The sequence below is a fragment of the Rhea americana genome, unplaced genomic scaffold (assembly GCF_003343005.1).
Source record: "Rhea americana isolate MKP2758 unplaced genomic scaffold, rheAme1 scaffold_19, whole genome shotgun sequence".
Classification (NCBI taxonomy): domain Eukaryota; kingdom Metazoa; phylum Chordata; class Aves; order Rheiformes; family Rheidae; genus Rhea; species Rhea americana.
The window spans coordinates 6749697-6767395 of NW_028186038.1; the positions used below are offsets into that span (position 1 = coordinate 6749697).

The 17699-nt window shown below is 51.8% G+C and overlaps 1 protein-coding gene across 1 annotated transcript in view; it reads right to left on the reverse strand.

The window, feature by feature from the left end:
- Positions 1-17699, reverse strand: part of DNAH1 (dynein axonemal heavy chain 1) — a 77091-nt gene that overhangs the window by 8185 nt on the left and 51207 nt on the right. The window contains exons 51-67 of the mRNA XM_085302488.1: positions 17141-17312; positions 16587-16778; positions 15281-15391; positions 13874-14059; positions 10845-11036; positions 10008-10175; positions 8614-8805; positions 8035-8166; positions 7369-7494; positions 6542-6661; positions 5270-5419; positions 4659-4819; positions 3203-3428; positions 2923-3118; positions 1766-1917; positions 718-914; positions 141-285 (exon numbers count right to left, since the gene is read on the reverse strand). Coding sequence (XP_085158614.1) covers positions 141-285; positions 718-914; positions 1766-1917; positions 2923-3118; positions 3203-3428; positions 4659-4819; positions 5270-5419; positions 6542-6661; positions 7369-7494; positions 8035-8166; positions 8614-8805; positions 10008-10175; positions 10845-11036; positions 13874-14059; positions 15281-15391; positions 16587-16778; positions 17141-17312 — 2818 coding nt within the window. The remainder of the gene's footprint in view (positions 1-140; positions 286-717; positions 915-1765; positions 1918-2922; positions 3119-3202; positions 3429-4658; positions 4820-5269; positions 5420-6541; positions 6662-7368; positions 7495-8034; positions 8167-8613; positions 8806-10007; positions 10176-10844; positions 11037-13873; positions 14060-15280; positions 15392-16586; positions 16779-17140; positions 17313-17699) is intronic.

The following is a 17699-nucleotide window of genomic DNA, read 5'->3' on the forward strand; positions in this document are numbered from 1 at the left end:
CCTGAGTTTGTTTCCTCAGCTGTAGTTGCAGAGAGGCATCAGCAGCCTCACTGCAATGGGAGATGATGTCCCATTTACAACAAGCTCAGGATTTCCTGCTCCACCCCCAGCTCTGCCACTGCCTCTGTACGGCCAGTTACCTGTGGCTCAATAAAGCGCTGATCCAGGTTCAGCGCCACGAAGTCCTGCATGGCATCGGTGACTTTATCTCCCCGCAGACATCGCAGAACTAGCAGCTTCTGGAAGGCATCAAGCGCAGTGTCCCACTTCCCAGGTAGGGGCTCTCTGCAAAGCAATTATGTGTTTTGCAGGGATGTGCCAGATCCTGCAGATCCCCAAGAGCCATCCAGCACTGGATGCAGGCATCAGCTGCTGGGTTTCAGAAGGATGAGGTCCTTCCAAACAGCTGCTTCCACTGGGAAAGCACTAAGTGATGCTGGGCTGAGGTGTTGCATGGGCTCTGCCTTGAGCAAGCAGCAGTTCCAGGAGCCCAGGCTCCAGAGAGCACTCACACCAGGCCTGCCTGGACAAAGGCAGCCCTCGTGGAGATACAGAGATGCCCCTGCCTCTTCCCTGCCTGCCACTACACTAGCTCTGAGCAGAGCCAGCCCTGCAGCCTCATCAGTTCCCCACACTTTCCTGGAGGGTGCACCAGCCAGGTGCACAGCTAAGACAAGATGTGCAGACTGATGTGTGCAAAAGGCAGAGTGGACTCACCTGTGAGGCTTGGGGCTGTCAAAAATGGCCCTGAACTCTGCAAGGTTGTCTGCAAAATCATCCGCAAAGCTGGAGAAATTCTTCAGGTTGCTCAAGGCCAGGATGTCTCCCCACGCTCTCTCGTACAGCCATTCAGGAGCTGGGTTCTCCCGCATCATCTTTATGGCCCCCCCTGACAGCAGGTAATGCCACTCGTCCTGAGAAGGGGATAGGACAGGGCCATGGATCACAGCCTGCCTGTCTGGCCTGAGGCATGTACATTTGTGCTGTACTGCAGTAAAACCCTACAGTAACTTTCTGGCTGCTTCTCCTGCCAGGTGTGGGTATCAGGGAGTAAGTGAACTGGAGAGGCTAGTGAGTTCAACATGACCATTCAGTCACCATTAGATTTTCTCTGCTGTGACAAGCACATGGAAAGCTTTGAGATCTCAGCGAATAGAATGGCCACAGGTTTGCCCACTAGCCTGACAGGTATTTTAAGGAGCAACAGGGCTGCCTGTCCCCAGCCTCAGGAAATATTGGCCCAAGGCCACAGCAAGGCTTGTGTCTCTTGGGAGCTTTGTGAGGAATGGACCTGCTCTGCCAAAGCACAGGCAGGGGGATCCAGCAGAGTCCACCTAAAAGCAGAAGAGAAAGCCAAGCTGTGCAAGGTAAGGGAGAAGCTCCCAATCCCACATTGTCTTAGGGACCCAGGGAAAGAGAAGAGGGCAGCAGCCAGTACTCTCTTCCCAGGCAGCTTCTTGGTGCTTTGCAGCCTCCTTCGTGTTTCCCCTTGATCATGGTGCTACTCTGCAGGAAAGCCCACCCCTTGCTGAGAGCACTTATTCACGGGTGGCAAAATACTCTCCAACAGGTATGAGGGAGCTACTGCTGGGAGCCTCCAAATAGCCCTAGCAGGATGACTGGGTTCAGCAAGCCTTTCCTGCATACAACCTTGGTTGCCAAGACAAGCAGCTGATTGCAGTAGGAAACCCCTACACCCAGCCCAGGGCTGGGCTTCAGTTGCCCTGGCTGGGGTCCTACCAAAGCACTGAGGCAACTTACTCACCATGTCAATCTGCCCTTCATTCATCATAATCCGGACACACACCAGAAAGGCAAACATGAGCTTGTGCTTCTCAAAGAGGCTGCGGCACACGTTGCTGTAGAGACTGAAGGTGACGTAGTTGTTGATGTTCACAATCCGCTCCTTCAGGGTGTCTGAAAACAGGTAACAACCAGACAAGGGTGGAGGTGCTGAGGGTGATGTGGAGGGTGTGCTCCACAGCAGCTGTCTGAAGTTTGGCTGGGCAATAAAAATGCACTCATGACAAAGCAAATATTCTGCAAATATTCTCCTGGTCAAGTGGGCTTGTCCACTTGCACAGAAACCCCCCACAAAAGGCCAAGGCTTTGAGATTCAGTATATTACACAGAGGCACCAGATGTTTTCTGGTGTGTTATGTGTGATCACTGCATTGCTGAGACACCATAAATCTCCAGCTGGGGGGGGGGGGGGWAAATCCTCCTGGAAGGCATAGGGCCTTGGAGGAGGAAGGAGATGGTGCCTGTATGGGGGCTGCCCACAGCTGAAGTGTTCAGTCTGGCATGTTACTGACCCATAACTACCAGCCCCAGCTGTGTCTGATGAGCAGTGGTCCGGCCATGCAGTAGCAGGGTGAAACTCCACCTCCCCTGCCAAGGAAAGGAGGCACTCCAGCTAGAAGGGCTGCTTGATCCTGCTCTTGTTCAGGAGAAAGCTGGCAGGAGAGAAAGCATGCTCTAGCACCAGGAGGGAATCCACGCTGCACCAAGCCAGGGGTCCAGCCAGCACAGCATCATCCTAGTTAGCAGGTGCTGCCTGGCAACAGCAGCCAGGACCTATGCATGAAGGTGGCTCCATGAGGAGAGTCATACAGTGTCTGGTGTGGCATGTGCTTTGTCCATGCCCTGGCACTAGCAGCTCCCCAGCCTGGCTGGACACAGCAGCATGGAAGTAGCGAGAAGGAGAACGGCGGGCAGGCTGCCAGGCCTGCTGTGACCACATCTCCCCTTGCTGTGCAGATGCTACTAGGGGTAGCTCTGATGCTACTAGGGGTAGCTCTATGCTGAGATCCAATGCAAGTAGTCATATCTGCCTTGACTCTGTAGGTACCCTAGCTTCTGCTCCTGATGGGCTAGGTATGTGGCACAGGGAAGGGACTGGAGGGGGCTCCCTGAAGGTACCTGCCCTCTCAGAGCTGGTGATCCCTGTTAGGAAGATGTTGAGGAACCACTCGAGTGAGTACTGGTACATAGGGTCCACATTAGCCAAGTCTGAGACGCAGAAGTAGAGGATCTGGGTGCGGACAGCGACGGGCACATACTCCATGCGTGTGATGTCAATGTCCTTCTCTGTCTGCTCCGCAACCTTTACCTTGGCCTGGGGAAGAGCAGAGATGTCACAGTTAGTGCAGGGCTGGCAGTGGATGCACAGCTGCAGAGGGAGAGCACCTCTGACTCTGACCTCGATCTCTCCTGCTTTGAGCTTGGATGCCTCCAGCACATTGATGAGCTCCAGGTCATCTACAGGGTTCCCTTCGGAAGTGCTGAGCCGGTAGAGGATCTGGTCTTCTATCGCCTTCAGCTCCTGGTGCATCTTGGCATTACTAACAATCAGCTGGTTTCTGGCCTCTTCTAAGTCAGGCCGCTCCTCGGCTACTACTTGTCCCAGCAGCTGGTCTTCCAAGCCACTGCAATGAAAGCCAGAGGTGAAGATAGGGCTGGTGTACCCATGGTGCATACCAGCCTCAGCTGGGCAGGCAGGTGCTAGGCCTGGCTTCTGGCCCAGCACCTCCACAGGCCTGACTGGCCACTGCCTTTTCCAGTGTGAGACACAAGCACAGACAGCGGCAAAGTGAAGAACTAGTCCTTCCTGCGTGTGGCGATGAGGCTGGGGAACTTTCTGCTGCAGGAAGTGGTGCTAACAACCAAAGAGACAATTTCACAAGCAAAAATCTGCTGTAACTTACTAGATGTACAAACACAAATATACTGGGGCTCTGTCCCAGAGCTGCAACCTGTAGGAAGCTGAGAGAGGATTCAGGAGGGTATTACTATGTGGTGTTTTATTCTTACACTCTTCCCTGTTTGGTGCTTTTGGAGACAGGTTCCTGAGGCAATGGTCCCCTCACCTGGCCTGGGACAGCCACTTGCCTGATGACAACATTAACATTGCTAAGAAGGCTGTGCTTGCCAAGCTGCAGGACGTGCTGCTGCACAGGCAGTGCCAGGCTGACAGACAGGCTCAGGAGAAGACAGTAATACTGTGGGGTACACCCCCATAGTACTGGGGTGACAAAGTAGCCCAGAGCTGGGAGTGGCAGGGCAATGGCTCTGCACACAGAACTGCTCCTGCACTTTGATTCAACCCACAGCACATGCTGACTAGAAAAAGGAGAAGGGGGACAGACAAACAGTCTGAAATTTTCAAACAAGGAGAAAGATGTGAGGAACACGGGCCAAGAGAAAGAAAGCACAGCAAACCCCAGGAGATGGAGCGCTGGAGGTGGAGGTTTGAGTCCTAAGCACGGAAGGAGGCGTGAGGACAATGTGTGCAGAACCAGGCCTTAGCGCAGCTAATTGCACGCTCTGTTGTGGACTGTTATGGCTGTTAAAAATTTCCAGAGATTTTGAGGGATGACACAGCCTACGAGGGCCACGCTGCACTGTCTGCATGCCTCATAGCCCTGCTGGCCACCTCACAGCCCTCTGCAGTGCGCTGAGAACCAGGTGCGATAATACCCAGGAATTTGCCCAAGGTCCCACTGAGTCTGTGGCAGAGCAGAGATGTGACCACCATTCTCCGTGACCTTCACTCCTCCTTCCTGAGCTGCTGAGAACTAGGAAAAACGGGCCAAAGGCTCAAGGATCATGGGGAATGAGACTGAGCAGGGTGAGCAGCTACCAGGGCAAGCAGGTACCTGGGTGAGAGGGTGAAGTTGATGAGGGTGACCTTCGTGGAGACCTCAGGAGTGTAGTGAGGGTTGGGCAGTTTGGTGGTGATGTACATCCTGAAATCCTCTTGGTAGGGGATCACTGTGTCCCCCAGCTTCAGCACTGTGTTTCCTTGGTGTTTGTAGGTCTGTACCAGAGAGGGATAAAGACAGGTGGGCTGGGATGTCTCCCTCCCAGGAGAGAAAGCATCCCATTATGCCCTGGACTCTGAGGTGAGGAGAAGAAATTTAGGAGAGAGAAAGAGGAGCTCTAAGCTGCTAAGCAGACCTGAAGGTCTGCACCTGAACGGAGCAGTTAAATGCCATGGCCCTGCTTGCCAGGCAAGGACAAAAGATCTGCTGCTAGGAGACTGAAGGCAAGAGAGAGGCTACCAACACATGGCCCCCCTGGCCAAGACAGGAAAGCACAAAGCAGAGGGCACCCATGTGAATGCTGCCTGTCCAGAGAGACCTGCAAATCCACAGCTTTGATCTAGGGGTATGACTACCTTCCTCTATGCCTGGGTATCCCCTTTCGGCCTGGCTAGATACCCACTGCACTCTGCTTGCCCACTCCTTGCCAAGGTGAGAGACAGGACCTGTTTCAGCAGGACAGGTTCAAGGGCTGGATCTAGCTCCTCGCCAACATTTTCCAGCAGGAAGGGCTTCCCAAAGCTAATGGAGTTCTCCAGACTGTTGAGAAAGTCCCGGTCGCTCTGCTTAGCCACCTCGAGGTTGTTCTCCTTCTCCTGAAAGGCAGCAGGGGAGGGCAAGAATGGAAAGGAGCCCAGCACTGCACAGATGTGCTGCCAAGGACTCTATTACTGCTGTGCTGAGAGAGAGAAAGAAGAAGGGTTATGGAACACCTGGGTCCCAACAGAACACGCTCAGACCCTGAGTCCCCATGGGGCGCCAGGTCTGTAACATGTTTCCTAATGTGATGTTTCCTGGGGTATGCAGGCTACTGCTCAGCCAACCTGCTGCCTCACTGGTGCCCAACAAGGTGATCTATTTGCCTCTCCCTGCTGCATCTTGTCACTCTCTCAGGCCAGCTCTGGTGCATGGCAGATCTCTAGCATGCCAATTTAACTCACTGAAACAGCAGAAACGTCACCTTTTCTTGCTCAGTCAGTTTTTGACTATTTCAGCACATTTAGTCCTCTTATGGAGGGTCACTGGACACTACAGCATGCCCAACTAAGCAGCAAGTACAAGGACGGAATGGCAAAAATCTCCTTCAGACAGCAGCGCCTTATGAAAACAGCCCTGGACAGTGCCCCTGCAGAGCACTGTCACTGGCAGCTTGGAGCTCTTTTGCCTGCAAAGTGAGTGCAGGTGTGTGGGAGAAGCCCTCAGGGAGCAGAATGGGAGCAGCTGCCAGACCTTCCCTCCTGACCCTTCAAAAGGGCAGTGGTCCCTTACCCTCCCTGCAGGGAGAGGGGAGTGTGTGGTCTGTGTATCTGGGATCCTGGCAGTGCTGAGCTTAGTAGCCAGGTAATGCTACCCTGAGCCCTTCTATCCCTGAAGACTTTTATGAGAGATGCCAGGGTTGTGGTCTGTGGTCTGGTGAAGGGTGTGAAGTCTTTCAGAATGCTGGTGGGGAGCCAAAACTGGAATCTGATTCTCCACTTGTTTGCAGAGGCCCCCCCTCCTAGTGTGTGTGTGTTCCCCTGAGCAGGGGAATCCAGTCAGGGTGAATACAGAACTTGTGAGGCCTCTCTAGTGCTGGGGAGGCATGGCTGGGACAGTGGGGGGTCTCATAGCTCTGTAACCTAAAGCTTGATACTGTAAGGCCTTACTCTGTGCAGCTCCTAACAGAAAGCTCCTTCTCCCATCTCAGGAGACCTGGCTTTCCTCTCCACAGCTCTTACCAGGTTCTTGATCCACTTGTTTGCTTGTCCCTGGGGATCTATATAGTGAGTCCAGCGCTGGGAGAACTGTGTTATTACCCCATTCTCCACGGATAGGCTGTCGTTGGGTAAGCCGGCAATCTGGTTAAGCAGAAAAAGCTGTGTACTGGATGTTGGGAGCATTTGATGGCACAGTGCAGCTTTCTCTCTGTGATTCAGGAGTCTGGTCTCCCTTACTGTGTGTGTGCCTGATGTGGGTGTTAGAATTTCTCTAGTGCTCAGATTCAGGAGGTCCCAGCCCCTTGAGCTATGTTTACTTAGATAGGATGGTAGCTACATCTATATAATGAGGCTTCTCCTGAGAAGCCCTTATTGCCCTGGCCCCTGTGTGGTCATAGCATGGGGCTTGTGGCTGGGTAGGGAATGGTGGTAATGCTACTGCTAGCAGCAGCTGGGCCCCAAAATGCAGCTCTACTGTGGTGGCTAAGCCCTGGGAGAGAGCTGTGCTGGCAAAGCTAAGCTTGGGCAGGCTGTGGTTGGGGTTCTGCTTTAACTCTGTGGCATGTAAAGGTGAAACCTTACAGATAAGGTGTGTGATACCCCCAGAGCTACTGCTACTGTGGATGTTGCTGGGACTCTGAAGGCGTCCACTTGTTGCACAAGAAGCCCCAGACCCTGGCAGCAATTCCAGCTCTGAGGCATGGAGGCGCTTAGTTGTTATTGAGCTATTCAATCTAGGGTCTGTCCTCTGGTACTGCTGTTCCTAGTAAATTGTGAGCTGAGTGTTTTGGCCTTTGCCCAAAGTGCTGTTCCCTTCGCTCTGCCACGTGCTTCTTTCTGCCACTTGCCTGCCAGGACCGGATTTCCATGGGGTCTCCAAGGGTGCTGATCAGGTTTGGATCCTTTGTGTGAGGAACATTGTTTTCTGACAGCTGCTTCACCCATTCCTTGCACAGTGCTGTGCGGTAGTCTCCCTGCCATGAGAAGCACCACCACAGTCATTCTTTTACTTGCAGCTAGTCTGCTGTATTTGTCTAAACCTTCCACCTGTTTCTGTTCAAATGTGGCCAGGTGTAGCCTCTGGCACAAATGGAGACAGAGAGAGATATCCAGGAGGGATCTTGCATCCCTTTCCCCATACTGCGTACCCTGCTTTGCAGAGATTGTGGTGTTACAGCTCTAATTTTGCTCTGAGCGGGCAGTGACACATGGGGATGCTAGCAGAGTAACCTGGCTGCCTCTAGGCCCAGAGGAGCTGGGCAATGCAGGTAGCAGTTGTGGCTGCTAACCCCAAAGCAGGGTGAAATCTGACCTGATTCCTCTGATCTCTCCACTGGAATTCCTGCCAATGTGCTCTAGGTGACCCGGCTCGAGCAGGGGAGTTGGACTAGATGATCTCCAGAGGTTCCTTTCAACCTCAACAGTTCTGTGATTCTGCAGCTAATCTGGTCTGCCACAGTGAGAGGCAAGCAGCTAACCGAACCCCCTGGGGAGAAGGAGTATTGCACACTTACTGTGAATGGGCCCAGGTAGGCCACGAAGCCAGCTGCAACCAGCACATCACCAGCAATGTTGTTGATCATGTAATCCAGGCTCTGTACGGTGTCCTGCCAGCGCACCCTCTCATCAGCCAGGCCATTAATGAGCTGTGAACAAGCATCAAACACAGGAGCTGCTGTATGGCCTAATTTTGCCTCCTGGATCTCCTAAATCTGGGTAACACAGCAGATGACTGGGGTGACCAGGGGTCCTAAGGTATCCCCTGCCACAGCCTGAATTCTGTCCCCACTGCTCATCTTTGAGTACCTTATCCTGGGAGTACAGGGCTGCCCTGGAGCCCTGTTGCTGGCTATGGAAGTGTGTGCCACCGGAGGGTAGCAGCTTTTCACAGCAATGCCCAGCAAGCTGAGCTTTCCCAGTCCCTTTGTGCTGCTGAGATCTAGCCAGGCAGCTCTGTCCCAGCACTGCTCTGAGCTGAAGGCAGACAGGGTTGGTGCAAGTGGCAGGTATAGGGGAGGCTTTCATCACTGCCCTCCTGGGCTTGATGTCAGGATGTCTTGTGCAAACAAGCAGAACCTGGCTCTATCTCTTACCTTGTCAGCATAGCCCAGTCTCTGCTCACACTGTTCACACTTCATCTCCAGCTCTTCCTTCTTGGCTACACAGCTCTTATACTTGGCTTGCAGTATGGCAATACCATCTTCAACCTCTCTCAAGCGGTCCTTAGCTTCCTCAAGGACCTGCTGAGTGATGTGCAGGTCCTCTTCTGCTTCCCGGAAGGCTTGCTGAGGAGAGGCAAAGATAATGGTGAATCTGTCAGGCATGTGGCCAGGCAAAAAGGCAGATCTTGTGGCAGGGGCTGACTTGGGGAAGAGCTATAATTTGTTATGGAACTGAGACCCTTCCCCCCACGCCAAAAGCTATCAAAACACCACTGGCTTTGTAGGGGGGTGGCTTTGTAATGTTTCCTCTATGTGTTGATGGGATCTATCCAAAGATTCCACCTCAAGAAAACAAAGTACAATGAGGTACTTCCTATTGAAATGGTGCTGCTCCTGGAGCAAGCACCATGTTCCCAGGCAGCAGGGCTCAGCTTGGTCAGGGACTGAAGTGAACATCCCTCGCCCACCCTGGAGATATGGGTAGGCTCTTCTGCTGGTCTTCTAACAGTGAGAACTTGTACTCGGAGACCTACAGCATAGCAAGGCCACTGGCATGCTCAGCTGGGTGGAAGAAGGCACAGGGCCATCTCTGCACTGGCCCAGTTTCCATCAGACAATTATGTTGCTAGACTTGGAAACCCCTGTATTGCAGTGCAGGGGCCCCACAGCAGTTACGTTAATGTGTACAACTTAAACTGCAAAAGCCTCTAAATTAACTTTGCAAATCCTCTTGTGTCTGACACCAACTGGCTAATTAAAGGGTGTGAGTTTGCTCTGCAGCATGGAGTAGAGGAAAGGATTCTGGGTCTGGCCTGCTTCACTTTCCGACTTTAAGTGATCTGCTTAACTCCAGGGGTCTACTGCAAACCTAGGAGTAAAAGTAGGGGTGGGAAGGGTGTTTCTGCATAGCTCTGCAAATTCAGGAGCCTGTGCCAACTTTTATGAGCTTGGGATGTATCCTGTTGGTGAAAGGGAGGAAAGGCTCCTCTGCTTGCCCAAAATAATAAAGAAATCACTAAGCTTAGAGAAGATTAGGCTGAAATACAAGTGATATGTGGGAATGCTTCTGTAAGTACGGTTTTTGCTGAGCCAAGACTCAGCCCTAAGAACAGAGTATCATTTCTGCCCAACATGTTCTAGACTGATTTCTCACATTTCATTACAATAATGTACTCTGGGCTTAAGGAACTTTGGGCCAAGCCTTGATTTGAACAGAAGGCCAGGCCTGCACCACTCAGCTGTTGATGTCAGCATCTTCCTCTGAAGGGAGCTGCTAGTTTTGCCCTCCCTAATGCCCAGTATGACCCAGTGAAGTCACCTCTTACCCGCTTGGGCTCGACAGCCTTGGCCACAAAGTGGTACTTGTACATGGCACGCACCCACTGGCATATGGAGGTGCAGGCTTTGGAGACCTTGGCAATGGCAGATGGCCGAAACTCCTCACTGTCAATGTATGGCTGGATGGCTTTGATCACAGAGTCTGCGATGTTGTCCTGTAAGGAATAGTGGGAGAGAAATCAGAAGAGTGCTAGGGAGCTGACTGAGGAGGGTCTGAAAGGGCTTAGGGCCCTATGGGCTCAATGGGAAGTCTCACAGATGAAGAAAGAAACTCTGCTTTTCATTTCTGTTAGATAGCTGAATGGTTACAGAAATCAATGCCCTGCTGAGGCGACATCTGGAGAACAACAAAATCCAGCTAGGTCTTCTGCATCCCCACCTAGGAGGGATGACTGCAATTTCTAGCTCTAAGCACTCTTCCTGTAGCTGCAGACTGCCTCGGGACCTGGCAGGGAGTTTAAGGCATTGCACTGGAGCAAGAGGAACCAAACTGCCACATGCTGAGGCCTAGGAGGCACTGCTGTGGAACCAGGTAAGTCCCTTCACATATCATGTGTCAGAGTTCCTGTCCTGCTCCACTGAGTGGAAAGAGCCGGGGGGGCAAAAGGGAGGGCCTGGGCCTCTGGGTCCCATTGCCAGAGGTAAAGAAGTGCAGTCAACTGACACAAGGACTTCCAAGCGAAGTAAGCCCCTGTCTTCTGTGGGGCCAAAGGGTAGTGCCCAGGAGGAGCCTCATGCATGACTTTTGGCTTCACAGCTGTGAACAGGCTCTCTACGATGTAGTGCCTGATCCCTGGTTGAAACCTTCCTCTGCAACTGCTTACCTTATTGTACTTGAACAGGCTGTCCAGGAATTTCCCTGGGTCCTGCAGAAGGGCCTTGCCTGGCTCCCAGTAATCATCCACCTTGGAGCCCAGCTTTTCTCCTGGCACCCTTTTGGGCTTGATTTCTTTCATGATGCAAACCGCTTCGATCACCATCTTCACACCAAGCGGAGGCCGCTGCATTGCTCGTACCTTCAAAACACAACAAGAGACAGAGTGGCTTGGTTTGGTTCTCTGTATTGTGCTGGCAGTAGCTGCTGGAGAACTGTAGAAGGGCTGAGAAACTGGAGTGCGCATTCCTCAGAGCTGGCCAAGGGGAGATGGAGACCAGAGGCAGGACATCTGAGTATGGGTGAGGTGTTTTTCCTCTGCCAAGTCCAGCTAGAGAGCTTGGGGGACAGGAGGAAGCTGTGATCTTGCATGTTCCTGGTATTTATGTTTTGATTATACTCCCTACAATTCTACGGAGAAAAAAGTACAACCACAGGCCAGAAAGTGAGCTGGGAAAAGCTGACTGCTGTTTTGATGGGAAAATCCTGTCTCTCCTCCTGACCTTCCCCCACGTAACTGAGTCTCTACCCTGAGCACGAGCAATCCCTGTCCCTGGCAGCCTTCCCTGAGCCACTAGAGCTGCTGCTGGCTGATCATCACACTGAGGACTGCTTGTTGATGGGTATTTCACGCACAGCTTCCCCCTTAATGGTAGAGGGGGTTGTGACATGAGGGTGACAGGCTGTGTGCATTCTGTGTCGAGCAGGAAAGGCTGAGGGGCCAAAGGGGCTCTGCTTTCCTGTCAGGCAGGAGCGGTAGTGCCCACATCACTAGCTCATAGTGATGTGGTGAGTGAGGCATCCTTCTTCTGTGGCTGCAGAAGATGCAGTGTACAGATAGGTGAGAGAGAGATCTGCAAGGAAAACTGATGATCAGAAAAGGCAAGGAACAAACTGCGGGAAGGCTGAAAAAACCTGCCCCGATGCTCTGCAATGGCCATTTTCTTCTACAGGCTGAAGATGCGTGAGCAGAGGTCCCAGAGCTGTACGGCCCTGGTGAGGGCAAGTAAGGGAATGGAATATCAGTGGTAGAGCACGCTTTCTTTCTTGCTCTATGGGGTCTTGCTTGTCTTGTGCTCCTTGACTTGGGAATGCTGTGAGGAAGGAGCCTATGAGTTGGTCAGCAGCTCTTGTGCAGAGATTGCTCAAGTCCTTCCTCAAGTAGGCAGTAGTGTTGCTTGGGTATCCTTGTGTTGGCTTTGGGTGTGGGGACCATTATGGACGTCTGCTGTTTTGCTCCTTCTACTGCCGGCCATTTTTGCCGTGTTCAGTCAGAGAGGCTCCTAGATCTTCCTACATGATGTGGTAAACAGAGTGGCAGAGTTTTTGGAGAAACTTAAGGTGATCTACCCCTATGTGGACTCTTTCTGTGAGAAGGACTTTGACTGGCTTTTTGACTGTTCCCAGACAGAGCTGTTCCTCAAGTGGTTCTGCAACACAGTAGGTGAGGAGAATGTGCTGCGCCTAGCTGAGGTGGAGGCCTATGAAGCCCTGCTGGCTGCAGGCAAGCCCATCCTGGAAGGTGATGCCCTTGACTAAGTGCTGCAGACCTGCAGCCAGGTCCTACGGTTCCCAAGCAGAATCCTGGATGATGAGGGCTCCTCTCTGGAGGCCCTGGAGCAGGAGGCTGAGGAGCTGCCAGCTTACAATGCCTGCCAGCTCTGGCAGCATAACAAGCTCCAAGTTTGGGAAACAAACCTGCAGCAAGACCTGAAGTGTTTGGCAGAGGAAGAGGAGAAGGCAAAGTGGGCATTGAGGAAGGTTCAGACAGATGTGGAAGTGGAGAACTTTCAAACCGCTGTTGTCCTGAGCCAGATCAGCAAGCTTATAATGCAGCTGGCAGAGTGGCACAGGGAAGTGGGAAAGGGCCAGCCACCAGTGCTGCTGTGTGAGACAGATCTCAGCCCTCGCCTGGAGGCAAGTGGACTGATTGTCTGTCTTCCCCTCCCTCTGGGGAAAGGAGCTGTGTATGTTTATGGTGAATAAAAAGGTCTGTTACTCACAGTCAGAGTAATGAGGCTATCCCTTCCCTTCACAGCTGTCACATCGCATGCAGCAAGATCTCATGCTGCATCTTCCACTACCATTCCCTGCAGATGATGAAATCTGTGGGTGCCACTTGTTGAGGCTGCTCTCTCAGCTAGGGGTGTGGGCTGTTACACTTCCCACTGCAGGGTCAGGATCGCTCTGCTCTCTGACTATCCTATTTGAAGCCAGTATTCCTTGAAGTCAAGCCCCTCAGCCTCTGCCCGCTCCTGTTCTCTGCCCAGTGCTAGGGCCCTGTTCAAAAACACCCTCTGGCATGGATACAGAGGGATGCTAGAACGGTCTGTGCTGTGCAGCCTGCACTCAGGGTGACATTATGGTATTGCCTAGCAGTTGTTCCCTTGGACAAGGCCAGAGCAATAGCTGTCTCTCTTGGACAGAGAAGCGAGGAAGAAGTGACTGGTCGAAGGTGTGCATGCAAATAGCCAGCAGTAGGTGCAGTCAAGTGCACAGTTTCCCAGCTCACATACATACAACCTCAGAGAGCCCAAAGGATTTGGCTGCTCAGCCCTTAGCAGAGAGCAGGACCAGCAGCTTGGCTCACTGAGGCTCAGTGAAATGGGAGGCAGGCGCCATGGGGTGAGCACTCCTTGACTCCCTGACTCTGGCGTGATTTGTAAAGAACATGGAGCACCACACACCAGCCAGCTGCTGTCTCTCTACAGTTCAATGTTCTTCACTCTTAAAGAGTGAAGCTGAGTGCTGAGAAGCTGCGTGGGCAGCCAAACAGACCCTCACCCCAGGGAAGGGGTGCTGCAAAAGGCTGGGGATACTGAAAGCCCATGGAAGGGAAATTGTTGCAAAGTGTCCAAGTCCGTTATAGCAACCTGACTGCAAAGCGTTGGCAGCCTTGAAGCACCTCAGACAGGCCTCCCTCAACCAGGCCCAGCTTCCTCTCCAGTCCCACCTTTCCACTCCACCCAGTCCAGTTACCTCAGTAACATCATTTTTGTTGAGGTTCCTCAGGCTGGCAAGAGCAGCATCCAGGGCCGGAAGTGCTTCAGCCAGGTCTTTCTGAGCATCATCTGCAATGGCTTGGGCTGTCTGAGCTTTTGCTTTGGCTCTCATCTCCTCAGCCTGCACAGCATTTCGTGTCTCTTCAGCCACAGCTGCATCCTCCTGCAACACCACAGATAGCCTCAGAAGCATGGCTGAAGCCAGAAGACCTATTTGGCCTGCCTCAGCATTTCCAGGTAAGGATCACAGTTTTTCTGGCAGGTCATGAGCTAGAGTGGCAGATACATGCGAGAGCTTAGCCATTCCTGGGAATCCCCTTCTTGCATCGTACTGGTAGGAGACTTTCTGGCTTGTAGAGGTGATCCATAGTCTCCACTTTTGGCTGTCCTGAAATGGTGTTAGCTTTGCAGCAATTAGCTGCTCTACTTATCTTCCTGAGTAACAGAGGGAGTGGATATGACAGCAAATACATAGGGAGATGGAGGAGTAATAAAATTTGAGGGTTTTTTTTCTTAGAGCTGTCACTTCTGCCTACCCACAAGTTCTTTGGCTGCTACCACCCCCCAGCTCAAAGTAGTACTAGGAGGTGTAAGGGAATGTGGAACAGAACCAAGTCTTTTCTGTGAGTAGATCAGGTCACCTCCAGTAAGCTATGTGGGAAAATGAGAGATTATAAACTTTCCTCTCTTTGCAGAGCTGTGTGATGCTACTGCTTCTGCTCTTTGTCTCAATCTGGCCGTCCTATGGTGGGAGACAGGCAGTGAGGAAAGGGGGAAGGCGGTGAGAGCCAGCACAGGGGACAGTTCTCTCTTCTGCACTTGAGTTAGTGACTATGTGACAGTGAGCCTTGGGCTGGCAGCAGCAGGTTGCAACTGGACCGGCTGTCTGGGGCTGGGGAATGTTGGGACTATGCCTTTCAGCAAGAGCAATCTGCTCTTAGAGCTGAGCAGTATGTGTTAATGCTGCTGCTAGCTTGTGCCCCCAAGGAATTAAATCAGCAAAAGACTTTTTGTAGAGAAAAGGACAAATATGGTAGCTTAGTTCCCTGACCCATGAGGCTGTGGGTTAGCATGGGGCAGAGGAGCAGTCTTCTCTGCCAGCAACTGTCTGGTATGTTGAAACCAGACCCCACAAACATCTGAGCAGGGTCCCCAGCAGGTCCCCCAGGCAAATCTCACTTGCAGTGCTGTCAACCACAGACACCTGCTGTGCTAATCTGGGGTCGCTATACTGTCCCTCCAGCATCTGGCAGAAAAGCCACCATGCAACCCAGTGAGATGCCGTGCGGTGCTTGAGAGGTTTGTTCTTGACCACACAGTCCAACACTACTGTCCAGTCTGAGCATGTGGACTGGAAAAGTGCCTGGCTGTCCAGCAGTGGTACCTGCAGTTGTTCCATGGTTGCCAGTGTGTCCTTGGCTGCCTCTGCCAGGAGAGGGCGAGCAGACTCCAGCTCCTCCTGCATCCTCGCTACATCCTCCGCTGTCTGCAGGAGCTGGGGGAGCAGAGCAGAGTGAGCCAGAGCAGCAGCCATGGAAAGCCCCAGGGAAGGCCTATGCTGCCCTGCTGGGTGCTCCCTGCCACAGCCAGGTTGGTAATGCAGGTCCTGCTTTGGTGTTGATGCCATAAACAGGCTGGGTTTGAAAGCAGTTCTGTTGTGGTGTGCATGCAGATAGCAGTACCTAATGGTGCCTGCACATCATGACTGCAGCTGCTGCAGACACTTGTCCGCTGCACAAATAGCCGTTAAAGCGCTTATTAAATCTTATGATCTCATGGTGCTTGTTAAAGCCAGCCAAAACTGTGTTGCAGCTTGGGATGGTCTTAATCCCTGGCTGACAGGCAGAGCCCAAGCACTGCTCTTATTTCCAAGACCTGTAAAAGCCTGGACCTGACTTCATGAGTGTCCAGTGCCCATTCAGGCACATGGAACTACCTCTACCCGGCACATGCAGATTTTGTGGTGTAGAGACATGCAAAATGTCTGTCATTCCACACTGCGCGCACCTCTTGTTCCCCTGGTGAGGGAAAGCAGAGGAGGAAAGATTGCAGCCTGGATTGCAAGCTGCTTCTCAGAGCAAACCCCTTTGCAAAAGGTCAGCGGTTGTCAAATGCATGAACTCTCAAAGGCAGCTTTCTTCTAGCATCAGCTCTGACACTGCCTGCTCCTACTCATCCTTGCCAGCTGCTGGTTGTAGGTTTTCCAAACCCAGATTTGTCATCCAGGATATTTAAGCCTTTCAATCCAAACCAAGCCCCAACTGCCTATGGAGAAATACCAACAATGTTCTCTAATCATGACTACCATGGGATCCATTAGCTAAAGGCTGTTGTTCCCAAACCATAGTCTGCAGGCACTTGCAGTTCATAAGACCATAGGGCTCAGTAAGCAGAACCATGTTGCTGTTATGGTGCTTTTGATTGTAAGGATAGTAAGGAGAATCCTGAGAGATGCTGAGGGACAGAGAGGTTCGTGATCCCCAAAGTGTAGCTATCATTGCTTTTACAACTGTTACCATCTCAGACCTTTAGGGGGACTGTCCCCTGGAAGAGGACACAGTACTTGCTTGTTCTAACATTCGGGGCTTTTTTCCCATTACTAAGTTTTTGGTGGGACATCTCACTGCATCTCTGTGGCTGTAAATACATGCCTCAAAGGAGATAAGCTCTCTTAGTGGTCAGGTACCAACCTTGTCCAGGCCGCTTTTCATCCTATTCTTGGCTGTCTTCAGTTCCTGTTTCTTCTTTCCAATCAGGGAACTGAAGATGCTGAGGAACTCTAGGTAGCTTTTAGGAGTGACATAATTGTGTCTGGCCAGCTCTGCCAGGTACATCTGGCACTTTTTGGCCACACTCTGATGGATTTCTATGCACATCTGAATCTACAAGGAGAAAGGAAAGATAAACAATCTTATTCAGCACAGTACAGGTGTTACGCAAGCTTACATGGTGCCTGAAGGATGGGGTGCAGGCTTACAAGGAACCGAAGTATACAATTGCAGTAGAGCTTGCGCATGCATAGGCTTCAAGCAAGAAGGCAAGCCATACAGCCGCACTGGAAGGCTCCAAGGACAGAGGATGAAAAATGGATGTGGCCATTTCAAGACATATGAAAGCTACTTGGCTCCAGATTTGAATGAACTTGTCATGAAACATTTCCTTTACAAGGTAGGACCTTTTCTGCAGGTGCCCTGCATCACTGTCTATATGTATCTGTGGTTTGCATGTTAAATGTGGTACCTACCATCCCATCAACACTTTCTGTACTGGCTCCAAGATCTGGGATCTCATGCAAGAAGGAGGAGGCAACACATTGCAGGGCTTCAGCAGGCCACTCATTAAACCAGTCAATGGTACAGCAGTTTACTAGAGAGGGGAACTGTCTCAAGCGTGCACGGAAGACTTCTCCAATAGGGCTATGTGACAAGGAATGCCGAAAAGAGATGTTACAACATGCTACTGATGCAATGATAAAAATAACTTTTCTTCCCTAGAACCATCTTGAACTCTTACAGAGTAAGAAGGAAGGGAGCAGAGAAAAAGAAAGGTGCAAAACAGGGAATGAGAGTATAGGCAGTATTTCACAGTCCCAAGGTACAGGTCACAGTTTATCATCCCCTAGACGTCCTGAGTATATTCTGGAGGTATTGAACTGGGGGGGTGAGGAGGTGATATTTTCTGGGTGCCTTCCTAGAGATAATGCTCAAGAGGTAAGAAACAAATGTGACTGGAAGCCTATTTCAAGAGGACAATCAATTACAAGACCAAAATCACAGCCTTGATTCAATCACCTACACCCATGC